General features: G+C 34.4%; 2 protein-coding genes across 3 annotated transcripts in view; one reads left to right on the top strand and one right to left on the bottom strand.

Moving 5' to 3' along the window:
* The window catches only part of LOC126700506 (putative wall-associated receptor kinase-like 16), a 55,058-nt gene extending 52,826 nt beyond the window's left edge, over positions 1–2,232 (top strand). Inside the window, exon 4 of one of the 2 annotated variants that reach the window (XM_050398681.1) lies at positions 1,670–2,232. In XM_050398681.1, coding sequence (XP_050254638.1) covers positions 1,670–1,876 — 207 coding nt within the window. In that variant the 3' untranslated portion in view covers positions 1,877–2,232. Of the gene's footprint in view, positions 1–668 lie in introns of both variants that reach the window. The other variant, XM_050398682.1, reaches the window with a different exon arrangement.
* Positions 2,233–12,369: 10,137 nt separating this feature from the next.
* On the bottom strand, positions 12,370–19,645 carry LOC126700505 (probable methyltransferase PMT25). The gene is made up of 9 exons (XM_050398680.1): positions 19,402–19,645; positions 17,759–18,692; positions 17,525–17,674; positions 16,333–16,603; positions 16,120–16,230; positions 15,847–16,021; positions 14,006–14,275; positions 12,929–13,123; positions 12,370–12,828 (listed from the first exon to the last, which is right to left on the bottom strand). Exons 2-9 carry the CDS (start codon positions 18,656–18,658, stop codon positions 12,600–12,602), a joined length of 2,301 nt encoding a protein of 766 aa, XP_050254637.1. The 5' UTR covers positions 18,659–18,692; positions 19,402–19,645; the 3' UTR covers positions 12,370–12,599.
* Positions 19,646–19,912: the final 267 nt, after the last annotated feature.

The raw sequence follows: 19,912 nt of genomic DNA, 5'->3' as shown, positions 1-19,912 counted from the left end.
GTCTTCACCGACAGATGTTATCAATCCGATGTTCTTCTTCTTGTTTATTATGCTTTTTTTTTTTTTTTTTTTTTGAATTCACTGTCATAGACTATGCAAAAATAAGATATTTTGATGAAAATAAGAAATTTAGACATTCAAAAAAAAAAAACAGTTCCTGCATTTGGTTATATAAACGATGCTTTTGATTCTCAACTAGCTAGGTTCGCTATCCAAACAAGTTCAAAAACCATACAGATTGCCTCTTAATACTTGCTCGTGGGAGGTCCAATCTTTGATATAAATGCCATGATTTTTTTGAAGAAAAAATTATGCATTCTTAGCTTCGCTAATGTCTTCTTCATAATTAACAAAGGAACTCAACTTGGTTTTATAAAAGGATGTCAATTCAAAACCTGGTTCACCAGTTCTCTTTCAATTGTATATTTTTAATTTTGATATAATTTGTCCTTACCTGATTTGAGAGCCGCTCATAGTGGAGTTTATGTTTTTGTGGCAGTCGTAAACTATTCTACTTCCAATCTTGATTGCGTCTTCATACGATACGTATGTTAAATATACTTCTCTACTGTATCAAAATTTGTGCCATTACAGAGACAGTGGTATTAACAAATTTAAAGAAGTTAAAACGTTCTACTTAATGAAAATGCAAGTTTGAATATGTGCAGGTATCAGCGTAAGCCTCTTAATATTGCTTTTGGGAGGTTCTTGGATATATTGGGGTCTAAAAAGAAGAAAGCACCTCAAGCTCAAAGAAAAATTCTTCCAGCAAAATGGTGGTTTATTGTTAAGACAACAAGTCTCTAATCACGAAAGTTCTATGACAACCAAAATCTTTACTGCAAAAGAGTTAAAAAAGGCCACCAACAACTATGACGAGAGTACAGTCCTTGGCCAAGGAGGCTATGGAACAGTGTATAAAGGAGTACTATCTGATAACAAAGTTGTTGCCATTAAGAAGTCTAAAATTGGTGATCAGAGTCAAATTGAGCAATTCATAAATGAAGTGATTGTGCTTACCCAAATTAACCATAGGAATGTGGTTAAGTTGTTTGGTTGTTGTCTAGAAACAGAAGTGCCTTTACTTGTTTATGAATTCATCACAAACGGAACTCTTTGTGACCACATACATGATAAAGGCCGATCATCCTTACTTTCTTGGGAAAAACGTCTGAAGATTGCTACAGAAACTGCTGAAGCACTTGCATACTTGCATTCTGCAACTTCTATGCCAATTATACATAGAGATATTAAAACCGCAAATATATTGTTAGATGATAACTATACAGCAAAAGTAGCTGACTTTGGAGCTTCAAGGCTAGTTCCTCTTGATCAAACACAATTGACCACTTTGGTGCAAGGAACTTTGGGGTATTTGGACCCAGAATACTTACAAACTAGCAATCTAACAGAAAAAAGTGATGTCTATAGTTTTGGTGTTGTTATAGCAGAGCTACTCACAGGTAAGAAGGCACTTTCATTTGATAGGCCTGAAATTGATAGAAATTTAGCAACATCCTTTGTTTCTGCCATAAAAGAGGACCGCTTACTTCAAATTGTTGAAGTTCACATTGTTAATGATGGTAATATTGAGCAATTAAAGGAAGTTGCTAATCTTGCAAAAAGGTGCCTAAGGTTGAGAGGGGATGATAGACCTTCAATGAAAGAGGTGGCAGCAGAGCTGGAGAGATTGAAAAAAATGGAAAAAAAGCCATCGGAAAACACTGATGTCTATGCGAACAAGACTGTATACTTGCTCAGTGCAACTAATAAGTCTTTCGATATTGATGTTGGCACTGGTGGTTCTACCAGTACAACTGCTGAATATGATAGCATGAATGACCAGTTACTGAAACTCGTGGATAATGGGAGATAATTACTTGCTCCTTGGTAATATATTGGTATCGATTGACAATCGAATTTGACATGGTGTTATGATGGGCAAAATTATTTCCAAGTAAGCAATCAACTAACAACCTTTGGAAGTTAAAAATTGTTTCGAAAGTTTGACGCCATTTGGGTCTGTCTTGAAATAATATTTGTATTTATTATATACTATCGTGTGTGTATTGTCAATTGTATTTGTCTTGTGAATTATAGTTTGAATATTGGAAGATGTAGTAATTAAGAGTGTGATTGTATTTAAGTTTATATATTTGATGAAGACGTAGGAGTCCGATCAAGATCAAGTCTTTTATATTGATTTCTTATTGATTGTGATCATTTGGTTTAGTGTAGTTTCCAATTATCTATTTCTTTCTATTGCTACACCAGTAAACCTATGAATTTTCTAATTCTCTCTTCCTCCCTCTTTCACAGACATTAGAGTTATTGATATATCTCTTTTGGATGCCAATAATTAGTTGGACTTAGACTAGATGATCGAAGTGGAAGTGCTAATGAACTTTTTGGTATGACACTAAATTGCTTTTGAACATGTTTTAAACTAGTACTTATTGCGAGGTACACTTTTTCCTCCCTACTTTTATTCCGTTAATGAGGTTGAAAATAACTAGAATATGGTAAATGATCAGTTACCCCAATAGTTTTAATGTTTTAATTACACTATAAACTAACGCTATAAAATGGATTTCAATTAATTCAACTAATAAAATATATTGTCATTTAATAAAAAATATGAGATTCAAATTAATCATGTTTACACTAAAAAATAATTGATATCTTAGAACAATTATTAAAGAATAGAAAATATATATATATATATATATAAAATTAATATCCTATCAATTTACGGAAAAAGGGAACTTGCTTGCAAGGTCAATTTTGTTGGATATGATCTTTAAAAAAAATTTAAAACCCAAGGGCCTTGCACGAAGGAGTATTGGTGGCATTAAAGCCCACCATTCCTTCTCCTTCCTTGGGCAACAGATAGGCCCACCTGTGACTTACCGACTTACGAGACCGAAGGGATGAAAAATCCCTTCAACTATCCTCTTTCCTTCTTGACGCAAATCACATTCTAATCATTGTCATATTTAATTTTTTATCCTCCTGATGAGAAGAATAGTACTACGTACATAATATTTTTAAAATAATTTCACAAAGATAATAAGTTTTTTATTGGGGGGACATAGATAATAAGTTAGTTAATAACAAAATAATGTTAATGGTGGAGTCAAATTATAACTAATAATAATTTAACATTTAAGATTTGTTATAAAAATATTATGAGTATAGCATTACTCAGATAAAATTATAATTTCCAAACCCTCTGAAATAGTACCATTTCAATTTGGAGATTCTTCAATTGAAAGCACGCCTTGATTCAAGCCACGGCTGAAAACCTAAGTCATCAATTTTTTCTTTTGTTATATGTGCACGGATTTTCCAAATAACATTAGCCTTAAAGATGAAAATAAATACAACTCTCATTTTTTTTTTCTTTGCTTTCCATCATCAAACTATTGTTTAGGCATCCAATGATGAGTTTATGACTTTGTTGGTGAGTGCTATGAGCGCCTGAGCCCATGAATGCCATCTTACACTTAAATTTGGGAAGCACCACTAACTCAGGATTAAGACACAGAATAAAGTCATGTCAATCACACTCTAACAGGTGAGAATTCAGTGTTCCATGAAAGAACTAAGCACACAGAGGTAGATTGTCATGCAGTCAGAGATAAGATACAAGACAACATCAACAGGTTGTTCTATACACCCAACACATTCTCAGTTAGCAGATTTTCTTACAAAAGCACTTAAGTTCTCAACAACTTTTTTCTCTACTTTCCAAGATGAGCATTGTAAACATTCATAGTTCTGGTTCTCATCCTGAGGGGAGTGTCAAAGTTCTAAAGATCAAAAGGGAAGAAAAGAAAAGAAGAACCTGAAGATCAACACAGCAGTTAAACGACAGAAGAGTTAGCTAAATTGCAAGTAGTTTAAGTAGTCTAACTATTCACGTGTAAAACACACGTGGCTTTATCACACGTGTTGTAACTAACTTAGCATAGAGTTTGGAAAAAGAGAGAGGGAAAGTTAGTTTTTCTGTTTTCTTAGTGTATATAACAGAGATGCTTGTATAGATTCATTATTGCAACATACAATAGAAGAAAATTCCCAAAACTCTACTTTCTCTATAATTTTCTGTAAGAATTCTTACAAGACTAGTGAATTTGTAAAAATAATCAGCTATGGAGAGGTTCTCTTTCTTAAAGGAGGCAAGCTGATATCAAATCTGCATAGTTGGAGCACTGGATATTGAGATGACAATGAGTTCTACGGTTAGCTAAACCTCTCACAAGGTCACACATTTAACTACACTAGTTGCAGACCTGTGGGACGTGGAAAAAATTAACATTTTTTTTTGGTTAATTGAAAATAAAAATAGTAGACAAGACTTATAAATATTAGTTTAAAACCTTTAAAATGATGTAATTATTTTCTAACAAAGAATGGTTAATACAATATAGATTTTCTAAATTAAGCTATCTATATTTGTTATTTAAAAGTATTTTAAATTTTGTAAATTTTTTTCTTTCAAAGAAACATATTGCATTTTACATTCAATTATTATATAGGCGAGATATTTTATAAATAATGTAATGTGTGGTTAGAATTTATTTCTAACATTCCTTATAAACAATTTATCCTCTATATATCTTTTTTTAGAAGAATCCTCTATATATCTTAAATGTCCTAAAAAAGAAGCATATATAAGTAAATTCACCATTTATCTAAGGAAAAAAAAAATACAAGACTTTAATAACATCAGAAAAATGTAATTTTATCAAAAACCTACTAATCTCATTACAAAAATGTGACATAATTGTCAATGAAGCAACTCCTCTTTTTACACAAACCTCTACTCCCAAAGCATCACCAAAGTGAACTGAAAAGATCGAAGTGGACTAAAATGAACTAAAGTGGACCAAAATTGACTAAATTGACCAAAGTGGACTGAAATGTATCAAATTAACTGAAGTGGAACGAAATACTACACTGATATGGCTCAACAGGATGCATTAATAATAAATACTACACTTCAGATTTTAGATATTATATAAAATCACAATAACGTTTTTTGAAAGAAATGAGATGAGTGAAATTAGGACGATTTGGTCTTGTAGGTACCGTTATGTGTAGGTATGATTGAGGATATATGGCATTAGTTTCACAATTTGATTGAATGGTGATAACCTGTGGTGGACTCGGGTTTGATCTATCAACAAATCCATAAAGATGTTGATCCTTTGGTCATGGAACACTTGCGCTTTCCACCAGAGATAATTGTCTCTTGTGAACTTAATAGTTATCAAATGGTGTATGAAGGTGATGGTTGTGAATGAAGTGTTAAGAAGATTTTGTCAGAATCAATGATGTTGGCTGAAGTAGATGAGGAGGAGGCCATTTTGGTTAAGACAGATATTTGTCAGTTTGGCTCTGATAGCATGTTAAGTTTACAACTACTGAATTGAACTTTCCACCTCACTTTAACATGGTGAAGGAATACATCACTGGATTACTTAAGAGGCTGTTGATAGGTATGTACAAAACGTGTAAGAATCCAAATTACAATCAACTGCCATCACCTAAGATGAATTTTATCTACTCTAGTTCATCAGAATATATTTTGATGAGATTCATCACTTCTGTCACTTCCTGGTCTATCTTCCAGCTTTATATTGGCATGATTATCCTACAACATACTTGTCAGGGTCATGATGTAACAAAAAATTTTGGAAACATATCATAGGTGTTGGGCATCAGTTTTCCACAAATTCATATTATTATTACATATTGTTATGCTCTTGCGAGAGTTTGGAAAATTGTAACTACCACAAGAAATCCGATATAGATCATCTAAAACACTACAGGGACACAAAAAGGTGGGAAAATGAAAATCAAGACAGTACACTTTGTTAACTATTATATCATTATTTTTTGAGGAAAATACAGATTCTAAGAGACATTAAATTGAAGAATAATAATGATTATCACCATGGTAAGGTGATTTAGTTTCATCATTTCGAGCAATGTCTCTCAAGCAAAGAGAAGTAAATCGATTAAAATCTGGCTGTTTTATCCTCCCCATCCTGAAATTATCTTTTGTAAACTCGTTCTGTTCATGAGGACTCCAATTCAACTATCTTTACAAGAGACTATACTATACCTGCTGACCAAGTGAAACAAATCTACAGGAGTGTGAGTCTGTTGATGATGAGCACATCAGATCAATTCAAAATCGTTGTAAAAGGCTAGTATACAAAACTCTGCATGCTTCCTTCTCATCAGTGCAACTCTAAAATTGCGTTTCTTACAACTAAGAGTGAAATGCCGAATTAGAGTTCTTCAAATCACAACTAGACCTTTCCATCTGATGAAGGAAGGTTTCTGTTGGCCTTCAAGGCTTTGGAAGATGATTTAGATAGAGAATTGGTGCCTTTGGAGGGAGAGGAGGAAGGGCATGGGAGCTTCTTAGGTAGCATCTGTTCCCAGTATTCCTTAGGCAATCTTGATGCTTCTGAAAGAACAATGAAAGCAAGAAGAGTAAAGAGCAAGCACTTGTGCCTCCAAGAACCTAACATGTTGAATACTCAGGAAATGAACAGAGCTCTGCTTTAACTTTCAAAGCTTGCAGCTTTAGATAGACTGTTGCAGCAGACATGTTGAGTAATGTATGGAGACTGCCAACTTGTGTGTTTGAGAAAAGATGACTTAATGGCAGACAATGGGGTATTTGATAATACTAATCTTCTGAGCAGCTCATGTTGTTGCTCTCATTGTCTAATATAGAAATAGAATCTGTGTGTGTGAGATTGAGGAATTTGAGGGAGTTTAATATTCGGTACCCCAAATTGGTTGAGTACTACAATTGTTTAATCTTCTGTCTGGTAAGAAATCTTTGCTGTCAGACTTAATCAAGCAATATAATTAGTAATGCCACTTAGACAATATGTGACATTAATGAAACAGTATTTTACCATTTTGGTTTGCACTTTTTTGTAAGCATACATATTCCCTACATATAATGCATGCCATGAGATTGATTTCATGTCGCGCATGAAAATACATAGCATTGGTTAGCGTGCTCATAACATGTTCAGTATCAGAGTTTTTAAAACTCAATCAAAATCGCCTTGAAGCTTTGTCTGAGTCTCGACATATACAAGGGTAATCATTTCAATACATTGCAAATGCATCCTCTTTGGTTTTACATGACTGCATTGAATCATGCATGGGTAAATATCCACTTCTACACTAGAATTGATGAAGCATGTGTCAATAATAAAAAATGTTCCCTAAAGCCCTATAAGCCTTCAGTTTAGAAAATAGAAACCCCACCTAACTCTGGTATTATTATTATCTCTCAATCATGCAAACACGAGGAGAGTACCCTTTTCACTAATTTTAGATAGTTCAAAAGCCAAGCAAGCCTCAGTAAGAAAAGCTTGAGAAAAATTTAAAGGAGTCGAAAGAAGCATCTAGGCACTTTTGTATGCTATTTTGCCAACAAAGAAATGCTTTTACCTCAAAAGGATAATGGTCATCACTTATCAGCATTGTCACTGGGAAATCAATTAATATTTTGTGTAAAGACTAGTGATCGGGGCACCCCAAAGCTAAGTAGAGTCAGTGAAGCAACAAAATTTAATTAAGATACAAGGTATATGGTCCTTTTCTCTTCTTCAGGAAAAACATAGGTCAGTTATAATAGACAAAATCAAAATCCTCGCTCTTACAACATATTAAAAAAATATTACTTCTGAAATTATTCACGAAGGACTTATAGGTCAATTGACATATTTTCCTTTTGTTTGTTTCCAACAAAGATATCCAAGGATCAAATCTCCCTCCCAACTTAAGATGTAAGAAATAATAATTAAATCAATCCATGCGAATATTTATTCTACCCCGGAAGAAGATCAAACCAGAATTTAGCCATTGAAAATGATATAACATTACCATGCTGTCAAAAGGGGCTATTTGAGCTTTTTCAATATACTAAAGAAGAAGCCTGCTGCACCAAACCTTGAAGTGCTTGTGAGCTCACAATTTTTAATTGCAGTTAGCTGAAGGAATGTCGGATGAAAGACTATATTTAACATTTGTGCAGGCTAATCTGGGACAAAAGGAGTTGGAATGTGTACAATGCACTTCTTTCTCAAAGTGGTAGGGTCCATTCTTGCTCAAAGTGCTCCATGTCTTACTAACTACTAATTCAGTAATCAAAATGCTTTAATGTCCATATAAAATATTTAATCTTAAACTGACAAATGTAGAGTTAATTTGTCATCTGCCCCTAGTTTGAATTCTCAGCTATGCATTGCTGTTCTAGAACTCGACCACACAAAAAACTAATTTTTAACTTTTTTTCAAGTGGATCTATGAAAAAGGTCCCATTAAAGTCTTCAATTATATTAGAATGTTTGAGAAACAACATTTTCACCTTTGAAAAACATCTTACGCTTATTGTGATGTAGAATCTGTTATGCCTCAACTTGTACTCTTTTATGTCCTTGCATCAGAGCTAGTGATCATCACTAACTAGAGCAATTCTTGTACTATTTATCCCAATGCACATGCTCTTGTGATTTCAATATTCATGGAATCTTGTGCAAGCCACACAAGTGTTGAAATAACAATAACAGATGCATGCATACAACCCAACTATCCTAGAATTTGTAACACTAAAGGAACCTGCGGTAAGACTTTGCCCTGTAAATTTTCTTGCACAGGAAAAAACTTTGCTGTACTAGGTTAAAGAACTGAATATTTAAGCAGTTTACTTCTTCCCCAAAAATTATAGAATCCTCTCAATTTATTTGAAATAGGAATAGCCCATTTCACAATTAAGATTTTATTTCTTAAATCTAACATTTCATTAACTACCTCTTTTTAATGAAGCGGTGCTAGGTAAATATTTATATTTGTAACATTTAATTTAAACCATATCAAATGGAAATATTTACTTTCCACCAAAAGTCACTACTGTCTCCATCAACAAGTCATTCATCTTTGACATTGCTCTCAATGTCGCTAGATCCCTTGGTCCACCTAGGATCTTCCAAAATCAAGGACTCAAAATGAACTAAGTACAATTATTCCAACATTCCAAGTAACAGAGACAAGGTAAAGGATGAGAATGATGGGGAAGTTGTGAATGAAGTAGTTTAAGATTATTTTGTCAGCCTGGGTATGGGAATGCTCACTTAATAAAAATATAAGATATGCTCATATCTTCCTTGAAAGTCTTGCTGTCGGAAAATTTTACACGGGCTCATACACCATAATTATGTGCACAACTGCTACATTATCAAAGGTGGGATTGTTCTGCTAAGAAATTGACATTGGCTACATTCGTAATATATATTAAAATAAAGTTAGATAGGCCTGCACAGTACACGAATGACTGCATATGCTGCTAGACCGTATAAAAATAAAGTTAAATTAAAAAATCGATAGCGTCAACAATTGGTACAAGAGACTTGAATCCTTGTTCTTTTCATAAAGAAAAGCAAGTAATCCTACTAAGCTACGAGACTTTTGGTATCCTTACACATTTAAGAAAACTGAAAAACAACTTCAAGTTAAAGCTGTAATTCTAATTTTCAACATTAAAGCTCTTCGATGTACCATTCTAGGTTTTTGAAAGAAAATGTCGTAAAGTCCAAACGCTATATAATTATTTTGTAATGTGATGTATATTAAAATTTATTCACAAACTTTTATTGAAGAAAATATATTATGATTAACTTTTTTATATATGTATATATTATGATTAACTGTTTTTGAAAGAAATATATTGGATTGAGATCACGCGCAATACCTAGTGTATTGCACCTGATGCAATTCCTATTAATGGTTGAAATTAATTGTTGCAAAAAGTAATTTTTCATCTCAACCATTGATTAAAAAAGTTAATAAAATAAAAGTAAAAAAAAGTAAAAAGTATTTTTTTTTTTTTTTTTGGGTGAGAGATGGTAGGGTGAATTGCACCCGGTGCAATACCCTAGATATTTTAATAATTAACAATTATTTAAAAGCCATAAGGAGGAGAAATTATACAGTCTTCTGGTGGACTACGTCACTTGTTCACCATTCTACTAAAAGACTCCCACTTGTTTAAAATTGCTGAGTCAGTAATTAGTTTCTATTTTTTTTTTTTAAATCTAACTTAGCAATTTTAAACAAGTGTGAATATTTTAATGGAATGATAGTCCACGTCATTTATCTACCATATGGACCTTATAATTTATCCATAAGGAGACACAATAGCAAAAATCTAAAACACATATTATAGATAGTATAGATAATGATTTGACACGAAAAATGCTACGTCTATAACCTTTTGTGGAAGGTTGTGGACCTAGCATTTCTCTTTGAAATAAATATTAATTCTTTATATTTTTTTAATTTGACACTCAATGCCCACCTACTTTTAGAGGGATGGAGAGTTAATAATAATAATAAAATGAATCTTAGCATTTTTTATTAAAGTATGAAAATACAAAACATTTTTATTAAGTCATCTCTTGTCATTTCTCACATTTAAAAACTTCTTATCTATATTCCTCAACCAAAAAAAAAAAAACAAAAACAAAAACAAAAACTTCTTATCTATATGGTTCCCAATAACCAAATTATAGGGATAACAATTTTAAAACACTTTATCACTGTAATTTGCCAAAGATTATAAATACTAACTTCGCCTTTGGCATTATTATAGAAAGTAAAGTTTTAAAGCTTTGGCAATAACGATGGAGTTTTATAAATAGAGCTTTTGTGATATAAAGCTTTAATTGAAAAGCTCCTTAGTGTTTTGAGTGTTTGGCAAAGTATGGTGAATTGGGTATTTGCAGTCCTAGAGGAGAGGTTTGTAACGGTAAAATGAGGGAGTTTCTTTCTGTCTCTCTCTTGAAATAAAATAAAATAATTTTAATTGTATATGTTAGCTTAAAAAAAAAAAAAAAATACCAAACACACAATTATGTTTTTTCACATTTTAAACTATGTTATTTGCAACATGATACCAAACACATTTTTTACATTATGAATACTTTAAACACATATTTCTACAACACTTTTTAAACCACAATTTTCACATTATTTTGAATAACGATGCTTGAAATCTACCACCAGACAGGCCTAATGCTTTAAAGTTGTAGAGTTATAAAATATGAACAATGAGTTGTATAATTTTTCCCCACCCCCCTAAAAACTCCAAATCTAAGCTTTAGCCCTCAAGTTGTTTTCAGCTTAAAGGACACCTCCCTCCCTCCTAAAGCAATTTTTTAGTTGCTTTCTACACATTGCAATTTATTTTCGGCTCCTTTTCGGTACAAAAAGCACTGTATGGCTCTGCAACGGAGTGAACGGACCCCTAAGCTTGGCCTTAAAAGTTGTTTTCAGCTTTAAGAATCCCCTTAAAATTTAACCCCCTCCCCTCTCCCCCCATAAAGCACTTTTCAACCACTCCAAAGAAAAACTAGTAGAATCCCCTAACTTTCTATGATTTTGAAAATTTTCAGAAAAGAGAGCTTTAACCACCCCCCCAACCCACCTTTTAATTATAGACCATTAAAAACCCTAAATCCCTTTCAATTAAAGTTCTTTATCGCAAAAACTCAACAACTAAAATTCTACTTAGCTCTATTTTAATACCAAACAAACCCATGAGTATATTTAAGTGGACCCCGACCTACACAAATGAAAAGGCTCTATGTTCAATAACTGAAGGGATCTAAGCTGCATAACATTAAATTTGATTCTCATCAAAAGAAAATTCAGCCTATTTTGCTTTAGCACCCACATTTAGCTTCCACACATGATAGTTATCAAATTCTGGCACACCTATCTTGCCAATGAAAAAAGCAACTAAGATAGAGAATAGGTTGATTTCAGATGCCACAGCAATTTTAGGACAAGACGAAGATGCAAAGTCTTTGGGGGATATATAATCCACAAAATGATATTTAAGAACCTAGAAAAATTCTAACAAGGAACATTATGAAGTTTTTCTTACTTTTTTCTTTTATAACATAAAACCTCACCAAGGCCCCTTTGGACCCATCCTTGGGAATTAAATCCCGGATACATGACCTCAGATGCCAAACCATGTCTCAAGTAATCTAAAAAAATTCCTAGTGGGGATTCAAAACCAGGATGTTTGGATCAACAGCTCATCCCAAGCCTCCCGACACAACACTGCTCCCTGACGGGTACAAATTCTGTATTAATACCAATCTATACAATTCCAAAAACACGTGCCTAATTACCATTAAAAAGTATTAAACTTTCATTCATATTAAAGACAACATGCAGATATCAAAAAATATGGTCCGATTTTGTCTATAATTTTTTTTTAAAAGAGTTTTAACCTATGACGTCCATTTCTAATGATAGCTCTTTATCATTAAATCTTGTCTATAATTGATGAAGGAATAAATATAGTGAAGTACATTACTGGGACTAAAAGAATAATCAACCGTATATAATTTACATCTAAATATAGAACTGCAGGTATGGCCTCATTGACTGAAAAAGCTTGAGGACGAATAATAATACCTAAATGGGCTAGAGTGCTAGTAGTATCAGTAGCACAGCAGCCTTGGACAGACTAAACTTAAGTATCATGCTTAAGAAATAGCCGACATAATTGTTTCGACCTTTGTGGGACGCCACATTGTCTTCCGGGCACAGATCAATCCCTCCTTGTCATTCGTATAAATTAATCGGATTTCCCACTGTAAAGATTTGGCCATGTTCTCAACTTCACGTATGGTTTCAACACTGTCCCGTACGATCAGCTTTCCTTCTGGCCTGAGGATCCTATCAACTTCTGCAACCACTGCCTTTAAGTTGCACCTGTGACCAGATAATTATTAACACATTAAGTCAAACTAATCATTGGAGGTCAGTGTTGAGGACTAAAACAGCAAGAAATGTAACATATAAGATAACAAACCTCTTTTTGAGACCGGAGAAGAGATGATCTGCATGGAGAAGATCATAGGATCTGGGGTAGGTATTAAATGATTCACACCAGTCGTGATATATTCCAAATAAACCACGCTCATATATTATTGGGAGTGTGTCTGGAGAGTCAATTGGGACTACATTCATTACCCACACTTTCAAGTTTTTTAGTGCCGCAGCAAACCTAAAAGAAGCATCCATTATATAAATTATAAAGAAATAGTCAAAAAGATACAGAAAACAAAAGGAAAATGAGCCTCGCTTAGCTTCTTACTACATAAGAAAAAAGGAATGTTAAGGCGGTGCCAGGAAATTTTCTCAAGGGGGTGAATACATTTTTGTGTAATTTTTAGATTTATTACCAAATGTAAACGAAGATTAATGGAAAATTTCAAAAGCTAGGGCCCATGGCCCCCCCTAGCTCCGCCTACTTATCATTTAACCAACAATAATCACATTTTGCTCGAATTAATGAGAGATGATCAGATATTTAGTACCAAAAGGATATCTACCCATTTTCTAGGGCCTGCCAAGTTTTTTTTTTTTTTTTTTTTTAATTGATAAGTTAAATATGCAATAGAGAGTAGGCTTCAAACGGAATATAATGACAAAAAAAATACATGTGTCCCACATAACTACTTTATTGAGGATCCATAACTGACCCCAAACTTTTGAAACCAATGCTTGGTTGTTTTTGTATAAATTAAACATGCACCAAGTGATTAGAATGGGGAAGAAGAATATATGTGACCCCAATAAATCTGTTGAGATACAACCCTATAGTTTGGGGATTAAGGCTTTTTTGTTGTTACACATGCTCCCCAATGGGTTTTGAATTTGTGACCTTACCCTCCATTCTTATAGGAGAAAAAGTGTCATTTGAGCTAGAGCTCATTAGCACCAATGATGGAAAGAAAGTATTCAAAAGCCAATGAGCTCTAACTCAACTATGTGAGTGTGGTGCTAGGTTTAGGATGAGTTCATGGGTATAAGACCTAGTATATTTGTGCATAACATACCAATCAGAGAAAGAAAAAAATATACTAAAAAATGTAGGATTTCTTACCCTCCATATACAGCTCTCATGTCCATAACATTCCTCACGGAAGACCAGTTGATTCCCATCCCATTCAAATATGAGTGGGAGACAACATTTTTCCAGTGCTGGTAGTCAGCAGTGAAATCCTCCACAGCACCTTTACCATAGACTCCAACTTGAGAATTAAGCCAGTAAGGTGGCTTCTCCAACCTTAGTGGCCACTGTTCAGGCCACTGAGACCCTCGCTCTGATTTTTCAACCGGTACTTTGTGCATGCATGCTTGCAGTGGTACATTCCTGAACAAAAACACTCACAGAAACACTTAGTGAAAATTTTCACTAATAAAAATATTTGAGGAGCATTTCCAGAGCAGAGAGATGCTTCCATAGTAAGTCGAGAAATTCTGAAGCAGGTGAACTTGCTTAGAAGAAGATAAGATATAAATAAAGATACTCATTTTTTGAAGAAAAAAATTACACCCGTGCTTCAGCTATTTCCTATTGTCATTTTTCTGTTTTTCCCATTACCAATACAAAGAAAATGCATATTTGTTGCACAATATGATGGACACTTAATTCAAAAATCTGCAACTTCCAAAACTCCAGAACAGATGCAGAGTAAAGAATTCGAGGAAAAAGAATTAAATCCAAAGATAGTTTTAATGAAGCATCTTCTTGGCACCTTTCATAAGCTACTTTGGTTATTACAGAGTCTAGTATTAAGTTTCTTTAGGATAGAAAGTTGCTGGTTCATTTTTAATTAAGTTAAATTAGAATAAGCGCAATTTGGTAAATTCCAAATGTTCTAAAGTGGTCTGTCCTTGATCATACCAAAGGCCCATGAGTCTTATTTTGTTTTTTGAATCCTTTTCCTATGTGGTTTAGAGGTTCGTATAACACTTTTTCTTTGCTATTAGTAATTAGTTTGAGTCTTTGTCTCTTCTTGGTAAAACTTTAGCAATATCCTAGATAAAGGCTTTATTGTAATAAATAAAATTGATAGTGACAATTTTAATAGAATTCCAACCACTTATTTAAGCTTTGAGAGTGTGATTGCCATCTCCTACCTGTGTGATTGCTTAGGAAAAGCTATTTTTTTTATTACTTGTTCTATAGCTTCTATCCACTGTTTTAATATCAAGCATATTCAAGATTCCATCCATTCATTACGTAAACCCTCAAACATCAAAACTTATTCAAGAATAATTCAAGATCTCATCAAGAAATAAAATTTAGTGGTAAACTCCTAAATAATTTTTATCAGAGCCGATTCAAGCTTTTGTCCTGCGTCACTATAATATCTCCATGTAAAACTAATGAAAGATTATTAGTTTCCCTAAGAAACTGAAGGTTACTTCAAGGAAATAGAAACTCTCTTCTAAGGTGCACCATGATCTTATTTTACCTCACATAAGAAATTCAAGACTTCTTTAATTTGCATGCGTTAATACTTCTAAGACTAAAAGTAGAAAATGATAGTCAGTAAAGCATCTCATATTTTGTGAACTCCTTAAGATGGCCTTTGAGCCAAATGGGGCTTCTACCCCCCTGAAGTATGGGGTGTCAGGTGAATAGGGTGGTTCAAATCCCATCGGGTATGTGAGCATTACCTAGTGAAAAGATAATTATAACTGCTTTATAACAGTAACAAATGTCTTTAATCCCACTAAACGTGACAGATCTGTATCCTATATGGCTATCTATTTAATGAACTTGTCAATTGGATTTGTGCACAGTAAACCTTACATTTTATAGCCCAATAATCAGTTAAGTGTCTATTTTAACTTATAACAGCCAATATTTGTACCAGACACCACTGATACCATTATTAAACCACTATATTAAACCATGGGGAAAGTAGAAAATACCAGGCTGCATTTGGGTCATCAGATTCTTTGCAGAGGGGAGGCTCATTTTTTGGTCTTTTGTCATAGCACTCATTGGAAGTTGGTTTCCTGTATATTGCTGCACCCACTTCATTGAATTTGTCCTTTTTAATCACCACCAGATCCCAGCACATTGACTTTGTTAGCTCAGACATTGCTGCCATCAATTACAACAAAAAGAAAAATGGAAGGGCATCTAAAAGTCAACTTCAAGTCCATCTTTTTTTAGAGGAATCTAAATGAAAACAGTTCTACCTTTCCAAATGCCAGAATCTTCTGGATTCTTCCTATAAACCGGAGTGGCAGACCAGACAAAATAACCTCCAGGTCGCAAGACACGATTTAGCTCCAAGAGAAGCTTACCACCTGCAATGTACCTCAAATTTTATCTCTAACAAAAATTAACTGGGAGAAGTAGGAGGGGGGGGGGGGGGGGGGGGGGGGTGTTGAAGAGGATGTAAACATTACCTTCAACATGCCAAGGGACCCTACAGCGTGCACAGTGGACAACATCAAATACAGCCCCAGGGAAAGGAAGTCTTTTGCTGCCCATAACTGATGATATGGCAGGGATTCCTCGTTCAAGTGCAAATTGTACTTGAGCTTCATGCTCATCCTTGGGAGCAAATGACATTGCAAGAACGTCTCTATCGAAAAGAAAACCTCCAAAGCTAGCCACTCCACACCCAACATCCAATAATACACGACTTCTTTTTCCCCATGCAATATCAGGAAGAGACTGCATTGTCCATAGAAATATAATGAATTATACTTGTCAGAGAAGGAATAGAATCCCACGAGCAGATTATCCTTGCAAATCAGAGTGCCAAACTAAAAATAATAATAAAAATATAGGAAAACTAAAGACAAGTAGATTGTGTTTGGAAAATTTTCTGGATAACAGAAGTATGATCATGTCAACATTATATAAAATTGGTGAAATGTGAATAAAGAACAGGACATGACATGACATGAATAGGGAAAATGAGGTTGATGATAAGCAAAAGTAGCAAGAACAGAAAATCAAGAGAACAGACCAGCGCATTTGATAAATTCAACAGAAGCTTTGTTCGGTTAACAAAAATGGAAAATCAAAATTAAGATGATCCTGGTAAGTCCAGAAGAGGACACAGAAGAACCTTCCAGCGTGCTCATCAAGAAATCAAGTAAATTTATGAGTCTTTTCGCCTATCACAAAAGGAAAGGGGCAGGAATATTCTCCTTTTATTCATTCTGCTGTGATTCATATACAGTTAAAAGCAGATCTGTACTTCCTGCAGTAGACCAGTGTATGCATAGAAATAAGAATTGCCCCGGTGAGCACTCACCACTCAGGTGTAGTGTAGAATAAAAGATGTATGGTTCCAGTTCATGTTTAATCCAGTCCTGAGCTTAGAGAACTGAACTAGTTTAAAATCAGTGAAAAACACGAAATCTTTTCACATGAAACGCAAATATAAAAAGACAAAGGAAGGAGCATTTGGATATGTTGAAATGAGATACAAAAGTACCTCATTCACAGTATATTAAAATGCTTTCTACTTCCCTGAACCTAATATTGTTGATGCACCTATATATGAACTAATATGAAATCAGAATAAACAAATCTGCTTTATTCACAGCATGGCCAGAGCAGAACATATAAGTGACAAGGGCTCACTTTTTGAACAAAATCAATGTAATGAAGAGCGCCCTTTACGAACTGAGTTCCACCTCCAGGAAAAGTGAGGTATTCACCAGTAACTTTAACCCAATTTTGGTGCCCCTTAACCTCTGCAAGCTTGGTGTGGGGAACGTTATAATACCATATCTGCATAACACACCAGAAAAACAATATTCAACACCAAGTAAACTTTAAATAGTTTTTCATTGATCAACTAGATGTTGGGTATACCTTATCCCTGCTTTTAGGCCACTGAATTGGGATTTTATATCCTTTAGGTAGAGGAACGAGACAAGTGGGAGCTTCATCCGGACAGTGCCTCTCTCGATGCTCATAGTGGCCCGTACTTGGAAGCTTTCGAATTGCTTTCAAATTGTCAAGGCAAGGGATGTAGTCTGGCCCAGCAGTGACATTACAGACTTTCCAGCTATAGCCACTTTGGTCCTTAGTTATTGAAGCTAGTTGTGATTCCTTCTCATTCTGTGACTCTGTTGCTTGGGTTGAAAATGCCCCATTTTGAGTAGTAGCTTCATTCAATAGTTCTGACTGGGCACCAGCAGGGAAGATCTCAGGCTGATCAACTTTCTTCTCCTCAGTCAGATTACTTTCCTCTGTTTCCAATTTTTTCTCACCCTCAACCAACTCTGATTTATTATCATCAAATTCTGTCTGCTTAGCATCCATCACTTCACCAACTCCTCCGTCTGTTCCCCCGTCTCCAGTTTTTCCCTCCCCATCATTTTCAACCTGTCTCTTAGGCTCCTCTTCAGACTCAGACTTATCATCAGAGTTCACCTTCACCCCTTCGTCCTGATTTTCCTCAGCTCTATTCTCAGACTCCCTTTCAACTATGTTTTGCTCATTCCCAGTGTTCCCATCTTCATTAGTTGAATCCTCCAGCAAATCACCTGAACTGCCCTTGAAATTCCTAGAACCATTTTCAGTTACCATTTGTTTCACCTCATTTCCAGCGTCCTCAGAAGCCAAGTCTGGATTTTGATCCGGAGCAATGGATGACATTAAAGTCCAAATCGCAACTAGACAAAAAGCAACAAACACCACTATAGATATAGTCGAACAGTAACTTGAAGACTTCCTCCCATCAATTCGGGAGTACTTTGCCTGAGCCATGTTTTCTAGGTGTAGACTTCCTTCTGATATAGACCTGGAAGGGGCAATAACAAAAAAATAATAATAATAAGCAAACCCACAAAACAAACCTCCTGAAATTCAATTTCAACTTAGCTCTTTAATTGTTTCAGAATCTCTAAGTCTTTTTTTTTTCCTTTTTTCCCCCCAAAAACCGAAGTTCAACATAATTCTGATGGTTAAATCCAAGTAACCAGAACAACCAGTCTTACCAAAAAGACCAAGAATTTTTTATCATAAATTTCAATAATCCATCCAAATGTGAATCAATATAAGTTGTGTAAATACTATTTGAAAAAATGCTGAAACCTCATAGTGGAAAAGAAAATCACAGATTTGGTTCAAGATGGTAATATGCTAATGGATAAACAACTTCCATAGTATGACTAGTGAGATTCAAAACATAAATTGAAACAGTAAGAGGGAAGACTCCAAAGCAAAAAAGCTTACAACTTTAACAAAAGAGAGCAACACCCATCAATGCAAGAATCAATCTTTCATAAAAAAAAAAAAAGACCAAACTTTCACCACCCAAGATCAGTACTACAGAGCAAGCAAACGAAATCAGAAGCGCAAGCAAACGAAATCAGAAGCACAAAACGTAAAGAAAAAGTTAAACCCAGAAAAGATCTCAAACACTATAACACTACTTAACTCCAAATAGTTCAAGAAATATATGAAGCAAAATCAAAACAGAAATATAGAGAGTAGGATTTGAAGTGTACCCTTTTTCCCTGAGAGTGATCTGAGTGAAGGAAAAAAAAAAATTAAGGGTGTTGGGTCATTTTTATTGATCTCTTTTATAGTAGAGAGTAGAGAGAGAGTTGGGTGCTTTGGCACTGAGAGAGTTCTGACTCGTTCTGAGAGCTTTCGTTTATCTGTTTCTTTAATTATTATTTTATTCCTTTTTTTGGATTAAGATTTGCAAGAGTCAAAAAAGGAAACAGAAACGGTGTTGAAATATCATCAAGATGATATTATTATTGGTATTAGTAAAATGGTTGTTTTATTTTTTTTTTTTTTTTTTTTGAGAAGAAAAATGGTTGTTTTATTATTGTGAGATCTGTTTTTTCTTTTTTTTTTTAAGAAAACTGTGAGATCTGGTTGGCATGGGATTAGACATGGCAAAACGGGTCAGACCCGTTTTGACCCGACCCGTTTGACCTGCAACCCGTTTGACCCGTAACCCGATTGACCCGTTTAAAAATGACCCGTTTTAACCCGTGACCCGTTTTG

Source organism: Quercus robur, chromosome 9 (assembly GCF_932294415.1).
Source record: "Quercus robur chromosome 9, dhQueRobu3.1, whole genome shotgun sequence".
Taxonomy (NCBI): domain Eukaryota; kingdom Viridiplantae; phylum Streptophyta; class Magnoliopsida; order Fagales; family Fagaceae; genus Quercus; species Quercus robur.
This window is presented reverse-complemented; position numbering and strand designations above follow the sequence as displayed.

Excerpts from the sequence above, each read along its gene's own strand:
- LOC126700505 (XM_050398680.1), bottom strand. The coding sequence starts at position 18,658 with ATGGCTCAGGCAAAGTACTCCCGAATTGATGGGAGGAAGTCTTCAAGT. Across the intron at positions 13,124-14,005 it reads ATGAGAGCTGTATATGGAGG|GTTTGCTGCGGCACTAAAAA; the intron begins GTAAGAAATCCT and ends TGCTTCTTTTAG. Across the intron at positions 12,829-12,928 it reads TTCTCCGGTCTCAAAAAGAG|GTGCAACTTAAAGGCAGTGG; the intron begins GTTTGTTATCTT and ends ATCTGGTCACAG.